Raw genomic sequence first — 17751 nt, 5'->3', positions numbered from 1 at the left:
CAGGCCAATGGGATCAGCACAGCTGGACAAAAAGGTTGGCATGGACGTAATGGACTGAAGAACCCATTTTTGTAGTGCATATCTCTGTGACTCCATGCCCCTATAAGGGCAGATTTTTTGATGCATGTAAATGTATATTGCAAAGAAATTTCATCCTTTATCCTTGATCCTTGCAAGTCAGAATTTGGAATGAGTTCTGATGAAGGGTCTCGGCCTGAAACGATGACTCATTATTCTTCTGCATAGACGCTGCCTCACCTGCTATGTTCCTCCAGCATTTTTTTTGTGTGCTACTCTGGATCTGCAGAATCTCTTACGTTTAGAATTTGGAATGGTCAGCCTTCCTGTTTCTAAAGAGATGGGATATAATTCCCTGCTGATATCCGATGTGGTCTGGGTTGACAAAAACATTCTGGCTGGCCTTCTTCTCTCTTCCCACCACATGGTTCCACAGTTTCAATACTCCTGGTGTTTGATTAATGTTTTCCACATCCTCCTTACATTGGACTGAACGCCAGGTTCTCAGACACCAGCCACTCTCCTAGCACGTCCCACTCACTGTTCGTTACTGAATCAATACTTCAGCAGTTGTTTATTCCAGGGTTTTAGAGAAGTTCAACTTCAAGTTTATTGTCACATGTGTACTGCCAAATGATGCAATGTTCCACTGGTCCAAGGTGCACACACAGTGCATACGACTCATACACAAGAAATGAAGTAATATTACCACAGATAAATTAACACATAATAAAGTGCATTTAAGGCACAAGTTAAAAAGTAAACAGTATAACACCACTGGCACTTCATACGTAATGAGGCCTGGGTGGTGGCAGGGAGTTCAGTTGTCTCATAGCATTGGGGAATAAGCTGCTTCCCAGCCTAACAGTCCTTTAGTTTTATTAAAGCTTAATTAAAGTTATTTAGTTTTCTTTAATAAGTCCACTGACCACTGCAGATGTAAACAGTGTCGTGCACTCCCTTGTTAGTCCTGACGAAGGGTCTCGGCCTGAAACGTCGACTGCACCTCTTCCTACAGATGCTGCTTGGCCTGCTGCGTTCACCGGCAACTTTGATGTGTGTTGCTTGAATTTCCAGCATCTGCAGAATTCCTGTTGTTTATGTGCAAGTGTTACCTCACATGTCGCCGCCAACATAGCATGCCCACCACACCTGGCAGAACAACACAGAACACACCAAATTACATAGCAACTACATCAGAACAGGCCCTGTTCCTCCCTCCAGTCCACCATCCCACCCACGTACACAGTCCTCCGACCCCAGGGCAGGCCTGGACTTCGAAGGACTTGGATCTGACCCCTTGAGTGGTCTGGACATGAGATGGTAGGCCGCTAGTTGACTGAAACAAGGTGTGCGGTGTTGCGTCGAGTACACTTGTCTCCGAGGACAATAGGTGCTGATTTTCCTTGTCATTAACTGTTGAGGAGCCAATTGAATCGATCAGTCAATGTACCATCGGGGACAGAGGAAGATCTTCCTCACCTTTGAAGCCTTTGGGTGTGCAGTTGCCTCTGGTTTTGCCCTGTTTTCTACATGTACTGTGCATGTATCACTCAGCATTCATAAATGCAGTAAGACTTCTTGTTTAATTAGTGGTGAGAGTGTGGGGCTTGCTGCCACAGGGATTGGCTAAGGTGAACTGTGTAAAGAAGCTGGATATGTGCAGTACTGTGCGAAAGTCTTTGGCCATATACTGCATAATTAGCTAGGGTGCCTAAGACTTTTGCCCAGTGATGTACAGTATTTGTCAATGTGGAACGGAGAGCGAGTTTGTAAATCTGGCGCGAGTAAAGGATGTTGGGAATGGCGAGAGTGGAGTGCCGAGGGAGTGTTGTGGGACAGGTGGCAGAGAGGGAGTGCCAGGGCAGAGGGTAGCAGACACACCCGGCCCTGAGACACCAGGCAAGGTCACTTGACTCCAAATATTGGTTTATTGATCATTATAGAATGTCTCTCTGGGTGCTTCTCTCTCCCTTCCCCTCTTCCCAACCATGATTCCCCTCTCCCTGCCTCCTTCCCACTCTCAGTCCACAATAGACACCCATATCAGAATCAGGTTTATCATCACTCACATATGTCATGAAATTTGTTTTTTTTGTTGCAATACATAAAATTACTTGTCCCTGAGCAAGGCACTTAACCACTCATTGCTCTATAACAACACCAGTGCCAAGCTGTATGGGTCCTAATGCCCTTCCCTTGGACAACATCGGTGGCATGGAGAGGGGAGACTTGCAGCATGGGCAACTGCTGGTCTTCCATACAACCTTGCCCAGGCCTGCGTCCTGGAAACCTTCCAAGGCGCAAATCCATGGTCTCATGACACTAACGGATGCCTATTAATTATTATTACATAAAATTGCTACAGTACTGTGCAAAAGTCTTAGACACCCTCACTATATATATATGTGCCGAAGACTTTTGCACAGAACTATGGATAGAGGAAAAGAAAAGAGAAGTTCCCTTGGAGACCAAAACAAGATAGGTCAAGCATTAGGTGTTAAATGCTCCCAATATTGTAGATCAAAGCACTGCAGACACCAGATACCTGAAATAAAAGCAGAATTTTACTCAGAGATTGATTGATTAGCTTTTTTTTGACATATATACGCTGAAACAAATTTCACAGCATGTGCCAGTGATATTAACCTGATTCTGCTTCTGAAACATCGAAACAAAGTGAAACGTGTGTTGTTTTGCGTTAACGACCAACACAGTCCGAGAATGTGCTGGGGGCAGCCCACAAGTGTCACCACGCTTCCGGTACCAGTGTAGCATGCCCACAACTTACTAAACCTAACCCTTACATCTTGAGAATGTGGGAGGAAACCAGAGAACCCGAAGGAAACCCATGCAGTCACAGGGAGAACGTACAAACTCCTTGCAGACGGTGCCAGGAATTGATCCCTGATCTTCCGATCGTTGGTGCTAACAGATTTCCCCTGGAAGATGTGGCACTAACCATTACACTGCCATGCCACCCCAGAGCACTCAGCAGGTCACGGAAAGAGAAACAAAAAAAAACAAGAGGTGGCGCTGATCCATCTTCTGGAATTGTGGCAGTACCGGTGAAGGTGCTTCCGCTACGTGCGGTGCGTGGGGAGGCAGTTCAAGTGTTTAGGCACAGTGACGGTGAGGGACCAGCGCTGTAGTTCCAACTCAGGATGATGCGTGGCTTTTATGGGGAGCCTGCTCCTCTTGTTCTTCTTGGTGGGACAGACTGTGGCTTTGGGAGGTGCTGAGGAATGTTAACAGAGTTTTGGAAATGAGTCTTTTGAGAGGCGCGTCCATGAGCTGGAGAGAACTTGCTTAATCTTTATCAAGCCATTCATTAGTTACCTCTATTGTTCTGGCATCCATTCGCCACGTCTCCCCACCTCCCACCTTTTCTGTGCTGACGGGGTCCATTTTGTTGCTGCTGCCTGTCACCTGACTCCTGTCCCAAACCCAGATCAACGCCCACCCACGCTCACTTCCACACCCAGTAGTCACAACCTGTGACTTCACGGTACTGAAAGCAGATACCAGTTACCCCTGCTGCAGGATGAACAACAGGGAGAGGAAAAGTCCGCCCTATCTATTACAGAGCAGGGCGTCTGAGCCCAGAGTTCTGTTCTGGCGTCCTCAGTAAGAGATTTTCCTACATCCTTACCGTGAGCACGTGGCTTTGCTGCAGGTGCCCTGGATTCCTCCCATAGTCCAAAGATGTTCTGATTAGTAGATTCGATGGTCAGTAGGTGAGTTGCTGGGCAGTGCAGTTCATTGGCCAGAAAGACCTGTTCCACACTCTATCTACGAATCAGTCAATAAATAAAATGAGATAAACAAATAATCTTCCACCCATAGATGGTGGCAACAGTGTCAGTGTCCCAAAGTGTCACTGGGAATCCCATTTTTACACTAACCCATCACATTTCCATCAGTTCCCCTCTCAGCTGCATGCCAGGGGCAATGTGCAGTCACCAGTTAACCTACTGATCCTCAAGCTTTTCAACAAGTCAGGCAGCATCTGTGGAGGGGGATAAACAGTCGGCGTTTTGGGCCGGGGCCCTTCATCGGGACCGGAAAGGAAGGAGGAAGAAGGTGGGGGGAGGGGACAGAGAAAGAGTACAAGCTGGCGGGCTGGAGATCAGGAGTTCCCAGATCCCTCATTTCCTGGTAGTGGTCCATGGCATAAAAACGTTTGGGAATCCTGGCTGGGGATGATCTTGCACTTCGTCGTTTCCCTGCGCGGTACTCTTTTGGTTGCTTTAACACTTCATTCTGCATTGTTATTGTTTTCCCTTGTTCCACCCCAGTGCACTGTGTAATGATCTGATCTGTGTGAACAGCCTGCAGGACAAGCTGTTCACTGTATCTTAGTACATGTGACAATTAAAACAAAACAATTGCAATAAAAGGCCTGCACTCCCTCGCTGCAGGCTTTGTCTTCCTGAGGCATTGCACCAGGCCCCACCGTAGCCACAGATGTATGACCCCTAAACCCACAGTGGATTAACCAGGCAAACCCGCACCGATATTTGGTGTGGCTTCATGACATGCCCGGGTCAAAGGGGCAAGAGAGGAGAGTGATCCTCATAGAGTGGCCCTCAGTGTGTGAGCAGCCTACTGCCATTAACACACGTGGAAGGGAGGCCTCAAGCCCTGCGTCTGAAGTCCTAGCATGCCCACCAGAAGCTCACACCAGCAGGCTCGCTGATAGGAGAAAACATTGGCTTTTAGATTAACTCAGCCACAGTTCTGCCCGATCTGATGCACAGAAAGAGTGTGTCCATGCAGGAAAACGAATTCGCCTTCAGTTGTGGCCGGGTGCCGGGGTTCAAAAGGATGGGGGATTGGGAGCTTGAGACAGAATGGGAATGCCTATAGCAGGGAAGCCTCCTTACCGCCCTGGGAGTCGCCTACACTTCCGTACGGAGTAGTTTCAGTCTGCTGTGTGTCCGTGTACCTGTACTCTGCTTAAACCTCAACGTTGTATTCTTACTGTGATGTGGGCTGCGGTTCAGCTCTGTGGTGAGTCTCTGTGCCGCTCGGACAATGATTAAAGGTCCCCCCTGTGTCCCGCAGGGTTCCCCGATTACGGTTTCTATTCCACGCCCGGCGATCAGCGGGCTTCGTACTCGTTTGCGGACTACAGCTCGGTCGGACTGCGGGCCACTCAGATGCTACGCAGTGAGCATATTCCGGCAGCGAGCAGCCCCTCCCTGCACCACCTGTCCAACCCGGATCAGTTTAAGAACCCAGGTTTGTGCTACACGTTCATTTCCTTTGACGGTGGGGGCGGGGCGGGTGAGGTCGCGGGGAAGGCGGTGCGGGGGGGGAGAAGTTGGAGGTGGGAGGGGTGTCGAGAGTCTCTTGGTCTAACTGGGGGCCCAGGAGGCTGGGTCCAGTCTGTTGCAGTGTGGGCTGGGGGACGGGATGGGAGAGTGGAGCAGAGGCTTTCAAACTTGTTCCACAACAGCATCGACATCCCTTCCCTCCTCACATAGAAGGAAAAGTGAGCAATTATTGCCAGAAAAATATATTGCTGTTGTTGGTGCGTGTGCTGGAAATAAAGCAACTTCTCCTTCCTTGCAGTGATACTTTGCCTTTGTAAAACCTAAAAAAGTGATTTTGTATCATTTTTCTGTTATTTTAGAATGCAAATCCTTTATTTCCAAAACCAAAGCAATGCTGCGTTGTGTCCTACTGATCGTATTGTTGAAGCCCGTCCAGTTCAGGTGTAATTGTCATTCAACCATACACATGTATACAGCTAAACAAAACACTGTTCCTCTGGGCCAAGGTGTCACACACAGTCACATACAGTCACAAAATAATATTACCACAAGTCCCTGAGTGGCCTGGACTGAAGCTTGACAGGTTGACATAAAATGTGAGGTGCATGTTTCTGTAAGACCGTATGTGACTGGCTCTATTCTGATAAAACAAGCAGCCATATGCATATGTGAATCAACAGCAATAAAAGATGACAAGTGACAGAAAAGGAGCGTGAGGATATGCCTGTGTGTTGGGGAGTGGGGGTGAGGGTGCGGTAGGGCATTCAGACGGGGTGTACGTGAGTGCTGGGTGGCGGCGGGGTGTTGCGAAGTCTAACAGCCCTGGTGGGGATTGGGGGAGGAGAGATGCTTTTGTCCAGCCTGACAGTTCTGATGCTCTGCCGGCAGGAGGTCAGAGTGTCTGTGGGAAGGATGGGAGGGGGTCTTAGATAGTACTGGAGGACTGCGTATGCAGCGTTTCTGATTTATGTCCTGAATGGGGGGTGTGGGGGTGGGGGGTGATGTTTTCAGCAGACCTCACTAACCATTGCAGGGACTTGCGATCTGATACATTGCAATTCCCATACCAGGCAGTGATACACTTCCATTGGTGATCTGGTAGAATAGGGATCTTGCATGGATGTGCTGTCACACAGGGTTAACGTGGTTTCTTTCCCTTTCAATGAAGGTTTGGTGACTGTCTCATCATGGACCCATCTTACCTCCCCCCCGCCCCCCCCTTTCCTTGTTCCCAATCCCCATCACATCGGAGTGTGACTACAGTGTCAAACTCTGCCTGGGCCACCAGCGAAGGTGTAGGCATTTCCAAAGAGCTGAACTCCAGGACATGTCCACAAGTATGCTGATTACATTGTCCCTGCTTCTATAGAGCAACACACACACACACACACACACAAAATTCTGGAGGAGTGCGGCCCAAAACATTGACTGTTCATTCCTCTCCGTAGAGGCTGCCTGACCAGCTGAGTTCCTCCAGCATTTTGTGTGTGTTGCTCTGAATTTCCAGCATGCAGAATCTCTTGTGTTTATGATTTCCTGCTTTTATAGTTTCTACTTCGCCTGAACTTCTTGTGAGCATCAGCCAATATTGTCTGGTTTGGTGTAGCATCCTCTCGCAGTAAATGAAAATTACAGCCAACCGTCAGAACAGCTGAGAAGGTCATTGTTTGCAGTCTACCATCACTGCAGGACTTGTAGGCAAAGAAGTGGGCTGGAAAAGTAATTGTGGAGGTGGCATATGGAATACGGAGTCAGGAAGTGTATGGCCATGCACTTTGATAGAAGGCACAAAAGTCTATTTTCTAAATGGGGAGAAAATTCAAAAATCCAAGGTGGAAAGGGATTTGGGAGACCTCGTGCAAGACTATTCCCTAAAGGTTAACTTGCAGGTTGAATCGGTGGTGAGGAAGGTGAAAGCAGTGTTAGCACTCCTTTGAAGAGGACTGGAATATTAAAGCAAGAATGTAATGCTGAGGCTGTATGAGGTCCAGGGTGAGGCCTCACTTGGACTATTGTGAACAGTTTTGAGCCCCTTTTTTGCTGATATTGGAGAGGGTTCAGAGGAGGTTCACAAGAATGATTCCAGGAATGAAAGGGTTATCATATGAGCAGCAGTTGAAGGCTCTGGGCCCGTACTCATGTGGATTTCAAAGAATGAGAGGAGATCTGATTGAAACCTATCGGGTGTTAGAGTGGATGTGAAGCGGATGTTTCCTTTGGTGGAGGAGCCTACTTCCATTTAGAACAGAGATGAGGAGGAATTCCTTTAGCTAGAGGCTAGTGAATTGTGGAATTCGTTGCCACAAGCGGCTGTGGAGGCCTGTTCACTGGGTGCATTTAAGGCGGAGATTGATAAGTTTCTTGATTAGTCAGAGCGTGGAAGGTTATGGAGAAGGCAGGAGAACGGGAATTGAAAGGGAAGTGGACCAGCCATGATGAAATGGCGAAGCGGACTGGGTGAACTGAATGGCCCAGTTCTGTTCCTACGTTGTATGTTCTACCCACCCTACACACTGCCTTTTCCAAACACTCCCTTCCAGAAAGCACTTCAAGGCTATTAAAAAAAACTTGAGGCCATTTTAGAAGTTTCTTCCCCCAAGCAGTTAATGTAATCAACCCCTCACCCCCACAATACTATTACCCCTTTCTCTGCACTGTAAACACTTTTTCTAATGCTGTTTCCACTGTAAACACATGCTGATATTATGTATTTATATGCATTTTATTCCATGTCTGTACTTCTAACTTTATTTTTATAAAATTCTTTATAATTATTGAATGCTGTTTTTTGTTGTTGCACGTCATGCCAACACACCACAGCAAATTCCTAATCCGTGTAAACGTATAAGGCGAATAAAGTTGAACAAGTCCTGCTGAGGGGTCTCAGCCTGAAACGGTGACTGTACTCTTTTCCATGGACGCTGACTGGCCTGCTGAGTTCCACCAGCAGTTTGTGTGTGTTGGTTAAAGTTAATCCTTGACCCTTGTACAACAATCCGCTAACAGCCCTACCATCCACCCACTGCCAATGAGTCAATAGACAATAGGTGCAGGAGTAGGCCATTTGACCCTTTGAGCCAGCACCGCCATTCACTGTGATCATGTCTGATCATCCACAATCAGTATCCAGTTCCTGCCTTATCCCCGTAACCTTTGATTCTGCTATCTTTAAGAGCTCTATCCATCTCTTTCTTGAAAGCATCCAGAGACTTGGCCTCCACAGCCTTCTGGGGCAGAACATTCCATATATCCACCACTCTCTGGGTGAAAAAGTTTTTCCTCAACTCCGTTCTAAATGGCCTACCCCTTATTCTTAAACTGTGGCCTCTGGTTCTGGACTGACCCATCAGCAGGAACATGCTTCCTGCCTCCAGCGTGTCCAGTCTCTTAATAATCCTATATGTTTCAATAAGATCCCCTCTCAGCCTTCTAAATTCCAGAGTATACAAGCCCAGCCGCTCCAATCTTTCAACATATGACAGTCCCGCCATCCCGGGAATTAACCTTGTGAACCTACGCTGCACTCCCTCAATAGCAAGAATGTCCTTCCTCAAATTTGGAGACCAAAACTGCACACAGTACTCCAGGTGTGGTCTCGCCAGGGCCCTGTACAACTGCAGAAGGACCTCTTTGCTCTTATACTCAATTCCCCTTGTTATGAAGGCCAGCATGCCATTAGATTTCTTCACTGCCTGCTGTACCTGCATGCTTGCTTTCAGTGACTGAGTCAATACCAGCTCGCAGAGAAACCCTATTCCCCTCTAAATTCAATAGAAATTAATTTTAAAAATATATAATATAGTATAAAACACACGTTACTTTGTGGCCAAATTACAGGCACCAGGGCACAGATGCAGCAAGCCTGTTGTCTCTTGGATCCTCTGTAACGCCCTAATACCTTGTCATCTTATGTACAGACGCTCCTGCGCTTAGTGTCACTTTATGGACATGTACTGAGCCATCCTATAAATTTATATTTATTGTTTTTTTTTAATATTCTGTTCTTTATCTTGTGTTTATTTTGTGCTGCATCGGACTGGAGTAACAATTATTTTGTCCTCCGTGCCCCCTCCTTCGTACTGGAAATGACACTAAATAGTCTTGCGTGTGAAATGCCATCCTTCCCCCAACACAGCACAGGGTCAGAGTGCACGACAGCACAGAAGCAGGCTCTTCAGCCCATCAAGTCCATGCCGATCTGCCCCCTTCTCTCTAGTCCCGTCCACTGCAGCTGGACGATAGCCCCCATGCCCCTCCCATCCATGTACAGGAGAAAGGAATATTCAGTATGAGAGCTAGGATTAATTTAAATCTTACATTCATCCCACAACATGAGGGAGCCAAAATCTTCGCGTTATGACTAGGTGAGGGAGGGAAGGGGTTAAATCTGCCCCTTGCATTACAAGAACGGTTGTCTAGTCACTTTGCATTGTTAGGAGAACGTTGTATATCTCTCTGTTGGGGCTGCCTAGAGTGAGAGTAATTGCCGTGGTAAAGTGGTTGACGTTTCAGAGTTATGACCGTTGCCAGAAGTGGAAGTGGCAGCTCATCTCATGAAAGGCCGTCGGCCTCAGACAACGACCTTATGCCTCCAGGGAGGCTGCCCAGTGCCAACCTGTGATCTCGGGCTTCTAGCCTCTGCAGTGATCGCTCTGCCTTTGCAGCAGGTGCATTGTGCAGGACTCGCACAGAGGAGCCGCAAAGCACTCGGCCATTTTGGAAAGTGTAGAGGACCACACTTCTGCTGCTGAGGCACGAGGTTCGGGAGTCAAGCCTCACTTGTTCTTGGGTAACACGAGAGGGCTTAATTTTAAGATGATTGGAGGAAGGTATCGAGGGGATGCCAGATGTAAGTTCTTTACACACAGAGAGGTGGTAACGTGGCACCTTTATAAACCTACTCCATGGTCACCGCCCATAACCCTCCATATTTCTTACATCCACCTGCCTGCAGGAAGAGAGGCAGGGAAGGATTGGATTGATCATAGAGTATTCAAATCGTTCGGCACAAGGTTGTGGGCTGAGGTGCCTGTACTGAGCTGCACAGTTCTATGTCCACACTCCAGACGTTTGCATCCATAACTTGGACAGTTGCTCTAAGCGGGTTTGAAGGGCTGAGGCCTAAGATGAGGCCTTAAGCATCCGTGTCCGTCAGATGTGTCAGGTGGATGGAGAATCCAGAGGGAGTAGGCACTTGCCCAGCTCCTTGTCCAAAGTCACCAAGCAAATAGGCATCCCTTTGTTAAAACATACATCTCTTTGTTGTTTGTGGGATCTTTCCAAGTGCAAAATGGATGTTGTCTCCTTATGTAATAACTGCAACTATACCTCGGAAAGTAATTAATTAACTGCGATGCATATCGGCTTGCATTGCGTAAGGTGTTGTTAGGATGCAATTTTGTTTTACTGTTTGTGGTGAAGTGTTTAAATGAATTCTTCCAGAATCCGAAGAGTTAAATTAGTCAGCAAGATTGCGCAAGCAGCCACATTTCCTGATGACATGGGGGCCTTTCAGCCCATCAAATCAATGCCAGCTCATAGAGCGATCCATTCCCCCTCTAAATTTCCCTGTAACTGTTTTTTTTTTCTCACATACCCAACCTCTCACCCAGATGGTATCCACACACTGGGGGAAATTACAGAATGCGGTTAACCTCCCGACCTGCATTTGTGAAGGAAATCCGAGCACCTGGGGGAAGCCCGCGTAGCCACGGACAGAACGTGCAAACTCCTCACCAACAGCACTAGAGGCAGCAGCTTTACAAACTGTGACACTCCTGCCTGTTAGCTAGCACTGTCTTCCCTGGAAGCTAGGAAGTCAAGTACCGCTTTGATCCAAGCTTTCATGATACTGCTGGGAACTAGTCAGGTGGAGGGAGATTAAATCCCTCTGCTTGCTTGGGAAACTTTGAGTGGGTCCTAATCAAATGTTTGGGACAAGGTCTTTCAGAGGGGTTGGCAAATATTCCTTCACCCAGCTAGCGATAGAAATGGAATTCCCAACCATTAGCCACACAGGAGATTCTGGAGCTGCTGGAAATTCAGAACAACGCATACATGGCAGCATCTATGAAGGGGAATAAACAGTTGATGTTTCAGGCCGAGACCCTTCATCAGCACTGGAAAGGCCCTGTTTCTTCAGTGTGAGCCACTGATTGATTTTTTTTTAACCACAAAATGGTTTAAGAGAAGTTGGCCAAATGTGAATTTATAGATGGCAGGCTTGAGGGATTGAAAACCATTTGCTGTGTTCTGATGTGTGTAAATCTGAGCCATGCGTTTCACTGATGCGGCTCAGATTAAAACTCAAAATCTCCCTCAGCCACAGCCAATCTGGATCCGAATTATTGTAACAGAACTGAGCACAGCCGATTGACCTGTAATTAAAGCCCATCGTGGGACCAGCCTCCCCTCCGTGGGCTCTGTCTGTATTGCCCACTGCCTCAGTAAAGCAGCCAATGTATTCAAAGACTCCAGCCACCCCTGATGTTCCCTCTTCTCCCCTCTCCCATCAGCCTGAAGGTACCCGTAAGGAGTTTGCACGTTGTCCCCGTGACCGCCTGGGTTTCCTCTGGGTGCCCGGGTTTCCTCCCACAGTCCAAGGTTGGCCCCGTTGGCAGGTTAATTGGTCATTGTAAGTTGTCCCATGATTGGACCGAGGATTAAGTCGGGGGATTGCTGGGAGGCGTGGCTTGAGGGGCTGGAGGGGCCTATTTGACGCTGTATCTCAATAAAATAAGTAAATAAATAAATACAAAAGCCTGAAACCACTTGTCTCAAGGACAGCCTCTACCCCTTTGGTGTAAGACTATTGAATGATTCCCTAGTAGGACAAGATAGAAGGCATCCTATCCAGACGCATGGTAACCACAAGAAACTGCAGAGAGTTGTGGACACAGCTCAGCACTTTATGGAAACAGCCCCACTGTTACAAAACTCTTAACCTCACAATCTACCTCACTGTGATTTTGCACCTTATTGCCCAACGGCACAGCACTTTCTCTGTAGTTGTTACACTTTATTCTCTCTCTGTTGCTGTTTTAACTTGTTCTACCACAATACACTGTGTAATTATCTGATCTGTATTAAAAGTATACAAGACAAGCTGTGACAATGCAAGTTGTGACAATAATAGACGAATTCCAATACTGATACCAGAGCGTCAATGTGTTAGAGCTTGTAGTTGTTTGAGTATCCAACCCAAAACCAGCACGTAGCGGTGATCCATTGAGTCACAGGGAGATGCACCAGGGGCAGGCCATTCAGCCCATCAGCTCTGCACTGACCACCAGCCACCCAGTTACACTAATCCCATTTTTTATTCTACCCACATTCATATCGACACGGCCCTCTCCCAGATTCCACAATCACCAGCACACAAGGAACAATAACCTACGTGATTATGCTGGATGCTTTACTGACTGGCCAGCTAACTCCGTATCTCTGGGATGCAGGAGGAAGCTGGACCGCCTGTGGGAAACTCATGTGGTTGCATGGAGAACATGCAGACTCCACATAGGCAGCACCTAATGTCACGACTGTGTATCGGTGCTAAAGGGCTCAGCTTAGATAACCAGGCTTCAGACGTTTAGCTTTAAAGGTTAACTTTATTTGTCACTTGTGCATTGAAATGTTGAAACATACGGTGAAGTGCGTCGTTTACAACAATGACCAACACAGACCAGGGATACGCTGGGGGCAGCTTGCAAGTGTCGCCATGCTTCTGGTGCCAACGTAGCGTGCCCACAGCTTACCAACCCTAACCAATAGGTCTTTGGAATGTGGGAGGAAACTGAAGGATCTGGAGGAAACCAAGCGATCTCGGGGAGAAAGTATGAATTCCTTACAGACGGCAGGAATTGAACCCTGATCTTTCAGTCACCAGCGCTGCCAAGCATTACACTGTTGCGCATACCTGGGCAGTACCGTGGCCTTGTTGACTTAAGTCATGCCAGCACGGTGTCCCTGGTCTGATGCAGCAGCAGAAAGCTCTTCTCTCAGGTGAGAGTAATTTGGTGGCCTTAGACGTCAGTGCACCGTGACGGGGGACGATTAACCCACCATTCAAAGTGACAAAGAACTTCTGGGCAGTGAATAAAGCAGAGATCTTGGCTCAGCCCATGCCCATGTCCATCAGGGAAGGGTTCATATGGAAACATATGTGAGGCTCCCTGCACTGAGTAGAAAGGACAAAGGATTCAGTCACTAAAGAAGGCAGCAGTAGAAGCACTTGATCGACAAGAGGCCTTTCAGAAGTTCGGTACTACTAAACATGTCCTCAACAAAAGCCATCATGATGCTTGATGATATCACCGTGGCAAAATCGAGCTGGCTGTTTCATTGAGCAAGCAGCTGCACTCTGTTTAACCTACTTAAGCTCTTTAACCCCATTTAAATTCCTAGCTGGACACGTGGACGATAGAGAAATGGTGGGCTATCCAGGAGGGAAGGGGTTGATTGATCTTAGAGAAACGGTTAAAAGGTCAGTACAACACAGTGGGCTGAAGGGCCCATGTTGTAATCCATCCCATTTGTCCTGATTTTTGGTGTTGGTATTGGTTTATTGTCTCGTGTACCAAGGTACAGTGAAAAGCTTGTCTTGCTTGTATAAGACCACAAGACATAGGAGCTGAGTTAGATCATCCAGCCCATCGAGCCTGCTGTGCCATTTCATCAAGGCGGATTTTTGAAATTTATTTGGAGATACTGCATGGAACAGGCCCTGCTGGCCTTTCGAGCAGCCCCTAGTTTAACCCTAGCGTAATCACAGGACAATTTACAATGATCAATTAACCTACTGACCAGTACACCTTTGGACTGTGGGAGCAAACTAGAGCACCTGGAAGAAACCCACGCATTCCAAAGGGAGGACATTCAAACCCCTTACTGAGGATGCTGGGATTGAACAAACTCCGACACCCCAAGCTGTAATACGTTACACTACTATGGTGCCCCACTATTATCCCTCTCAACCCCAGCCTCCTGTCTTCTCCCCATAACCTTTGACACATTCAAGAAGCTATTGACCTTCGTTTTAAATATTCCCTGTGAGTTGGCCTCCACGGCCGTCTATGACACAGATTCACCACGCTCGGGCTAAAGAAATTCCTCTTCATCTCTAGTCTGAGGATGTGCCCTCTGGTCCTAGCCTCTCCCACTCCTCTCCATGTCCACACTTTCTAGACATTTCAATATTCCATCGGTTTCAATGAGATACCCCCCCTCTAGCGAGAAACTCCAGCGAGTACATTTCTAGAACCAACAAACGCTCCTTAGATCAGATCATTACACAGTGCCTTAGCTAGAATAAGATAAAATAATAACAATGCAGAATAAAGTATAAAAGCTGCTGGAAATGTGCCTTTACTTTAGCCATTTCTCAAGATGTTGGAGTCACCAGCAAGGGCAGTGTTTGTTGCCCATTCTTCATTGCCCTTAGTCGGATAATGGTGACCTTACACCAATTGAATTACTGCAGTCCAAATCCTGCAGACACTTTTCCTCGAGTGATTTCAGAAATGATGATGGTAACATTACTGAGCAGCAGGCTAGCTAACAACCCTGAGCTTATAATTCAATCCAGCCACAGGAATGAACCGATTTAACCATTTTACTTTAATTGGTTCTCAAGACCAGTGACCCACAAATAAAATAAATAAAACCTACCCCAGCCTGCTTACTTAGGATACCATCAATATTATTCACGATGTGGACTTTATACATATTTAATGAGTCAATATATAATTTATATCACAAGATCAGGGCAAATAGAAAACAGAATATTCTGGGAATGCTTGCCAGATCGGGCAGAATCTTTGAAAAGGGAATCAGATTTAGTGTGTCAGATTATCAGAAGGTCTCTGATGACCCAAAACACTAATTCTTGCTTCTCCTACCATGGATGCTGCCTGACCAGCTGAGTACTCCAAATATTTTCTGTTTTTATTTCAGATACCTGGCACCTGCATTATCTTGATTTACAACACCAGGGGCATTTAGCTTCACTGGTCTGGCCTTTATGCTTCATCTATCCTGAAATCAATGTCCCTTCTGTTTCCTTCTCCTCTGTCTATATATCCAGTTTCCCCTCCAAATGACTTTGGACAGTTCACCTCAGCCATTCCCCATGGCAGCAAGCCCTAATCTCTTACTACTAATAAAATAAAAAGTCTTGCTGGGTTTATTGCCAATCGCCTTTCAATCAGCAGCCTAGCTTTGGAGTCTGCTCTCAAGCAAAGACCTTTTGGAGCAGGGGTTCCTAACCTTCTTTATGCCATGGACCCCTACCATTAACTGAGAGGTCTGTGGACACCAGGGTGGGACCCCCTGTTTTGAAACTATGCAGATCAACCACCAGACATCAAGTTTGGAATTGGTTTTTGCCCATATCTACCAAGATATAGTGAAAAGCTTGTATACTGTTCACATGGATCAAATAATTACACAGGGCACAGAGGTAGAAAAAGTTAGAAACTTAACAATGCAGAATAAAGTGTAACAGCTACAGAGAAAGTGTAGTGCAGGTAACCAATAAGGTGCAAGGTCATAACAGGGTAGATTGTGAGCTAAAGAGTCCATCTTATTGTATTAGGAAACCATTCAATAGTCTTATATCAGTAGGGTAGAAGCTGTCCCTAAGCCTGGTGGTACATGCGGTCAGGCTTTTGTAATGTTGCCCAGTGGGAGGGGAGTAACGAGAGAATGTCCTGGGTAGAGCCTGACTGCTGATCAATCCTTGCCAGAAGTAAAGCCAGCAGTAGGGAACAGTCACTGGCTCCCAAGCCAGCAGTAGGGAACAGTCACTGGCTCCCAAGCCAGCAGTAGGGGACAGTCACTGGCTCCCAAGCCAGCAGTAGGGAACAGTCACTGGCTCCCAAGCCAGCAGTAGGGAACAGTCACTGGCTCCCAAACCAGCAGTAGGGAATAGTCACTGGCTCCCAAGCAGCAGTAGGGAACAGTCACTGGCTCAAGCCCTCAGTAGGGAATACAGTCACTGGCTCCCAAGCAGCAGTAGGGAACAGTCACTGGCTCCCAAGCCCTCAGTAGGGAACAGTCACTGGCTCCCAAACCAGCAGTAGGGAATACAGTCACTGGCTCCCAAACCAGCAGTAGGGAATACAGTCACTGGCTCCCAAACCAGCAGTAGGGAATAGTCACTGGCTCCCAAGCCAGCAGTAGGGAACAGTCACTGGCTCCCAAACCCTCAGTAGGGAACAGTCACTGGCTCCCAAGCCCTCAGTAGGGAACAGTCACTGGCTCCCAAACCAGCAGTAGGGAATAGTCACTGGCTCCCAAGCCAGCAGTAGGGAACAGTCACTGGCTCCCAAACCCTCAGTAGGGAACAGTCACTGGCTCCCAAGCCCTCAGTAGGGAATACAGTCACTGGCTCCCAAGCAGCAGTAGGGAACAGTCACTGGCTCCCAAGCCCTCAGTAGGGAACAGTCACTGGCTCCCAAGCCCTCAGTAGGGAACAGTCACTGGCTCCCAAACCAGCAGTAGGGAATACAGTCACTGGCTCCCAAACCAGCAGTAGGGAATAGTCACTGGCTCCCAAGCCAGCAGTAGGGAACAGTCACTGGCTCCCAAACCCTCAGTAGGGAACAGTCACTGGCTCCCAAACCCTCAGTAGGGAATACAGTCACTGGCTCCCAAGCAGCAGTAGGGAACAGTCACTGGCTCCCAAGCCCTCAGTAGGGAACAGTCACTGGCTCCCAAGCCCTCAGTAGGGAACAGTCACTGGCTCCCAAACCAGCAGTAGGGAATACAGTCACTGGCTCCCAAACCAGCAGTAGGGAATAGTCACTGGCTCCCAAACCAGCAGTAGGGAATACAGTCACTGGCTCCCAAACCAGCAGTAGGGAACAGTCACTGGCTCCCAAACCAGCAGTAGGGAACAGTCACTGGCTCCCAAGCCCTCAGTAGGGAACAGTCACTGGCTCCCAAACCAGCAGTAGGGAATGCAGTCACTGGCTCCCAAACCAGCAGTAGGGAATACAGTCACTGGCTCCCAAGCAGCAGTAGGGAACAGTCACTGGCTCCCAAGCCAGCAGTAGGGAATACAGTCACTGGCTCCCAAACCCTCAGTAGGGAACAGTCACTGGCTCCCAAGCCCTCAGTAGGGAATACAGTCACTGGCTCCCAAGCAGCAATAGGGAATACAGTCACTGGCTCCCAAACCAGCAGTAGGGAATAGTCACTGGCTCCCAAGCAGCAATAGGGAACAGTCACTGGCTCCCAAACCAGCAGTAGGGAACAGTCACTGGCTCCCAAACCAGCAGTAGGGAATACAGTCACTGGCTCCCAAACCAGCAGTAGGGAATACAGTCACTGGCTCCCAAGCAGCAGTAGGGAATAGTCACTGGCTTCCCAAGACCACTTACTCATTAATAAATTATATGTTGGGTGTCCTGGTTACATTTGGCTTTCAATTCATTTTGAGTGCCCCAGTCACACG

General features: G+C 47.7%; 1 protein-coding gene across 14 annotated transcripts in view; it reads left to right on the top strand.

Annotated features, from left to right (window-relative positions):
* Positions 1-17751, top strand: part of msi2b (musashi RNA-binding protein 2b) — a 639735-nt gene that overhangs the window by 581205 nt on the left and 40779 nt on the right. For 10 of the 14 annotated variants that reach the window (XM_072243481.1, XM_072243476.1, XM_072243480.1 and 7 more), the window contains exon 12: positions 5086-5262. The exons of the other annotated variants lie outside the window; for them this stretch is intronic. In XM_072243481.1, coding sequence (XP_072099582.1) covers positions 5086-5262 — 177 coding nt within the window. The remainder of the gene's footprint in view (positions 1-5085; positions 5263-17751) is intronic. 14 annotated transcript variants of the gene reach the window in all.

This window comes from Mobula birostris, chromosome 25 (genome assembly GCF_030028105.1).
Source record: "Mobula birostris isolate sMobBir1 chromosome 25, sMobBir1.hap1, whole genome shotgun sequence".
Lineage (NCBI taxonomy): Eukaryota > Metazoa > Chordata > Chondrichthyes > Myliobatiformes > Myliobatidae > Mobula > Mobula birostris.
The sequence above is the reverse complement of the archived record's forward strand: the minus strand, read 5'-3'. Positions and strand labels throughout refer to the sequence as shown.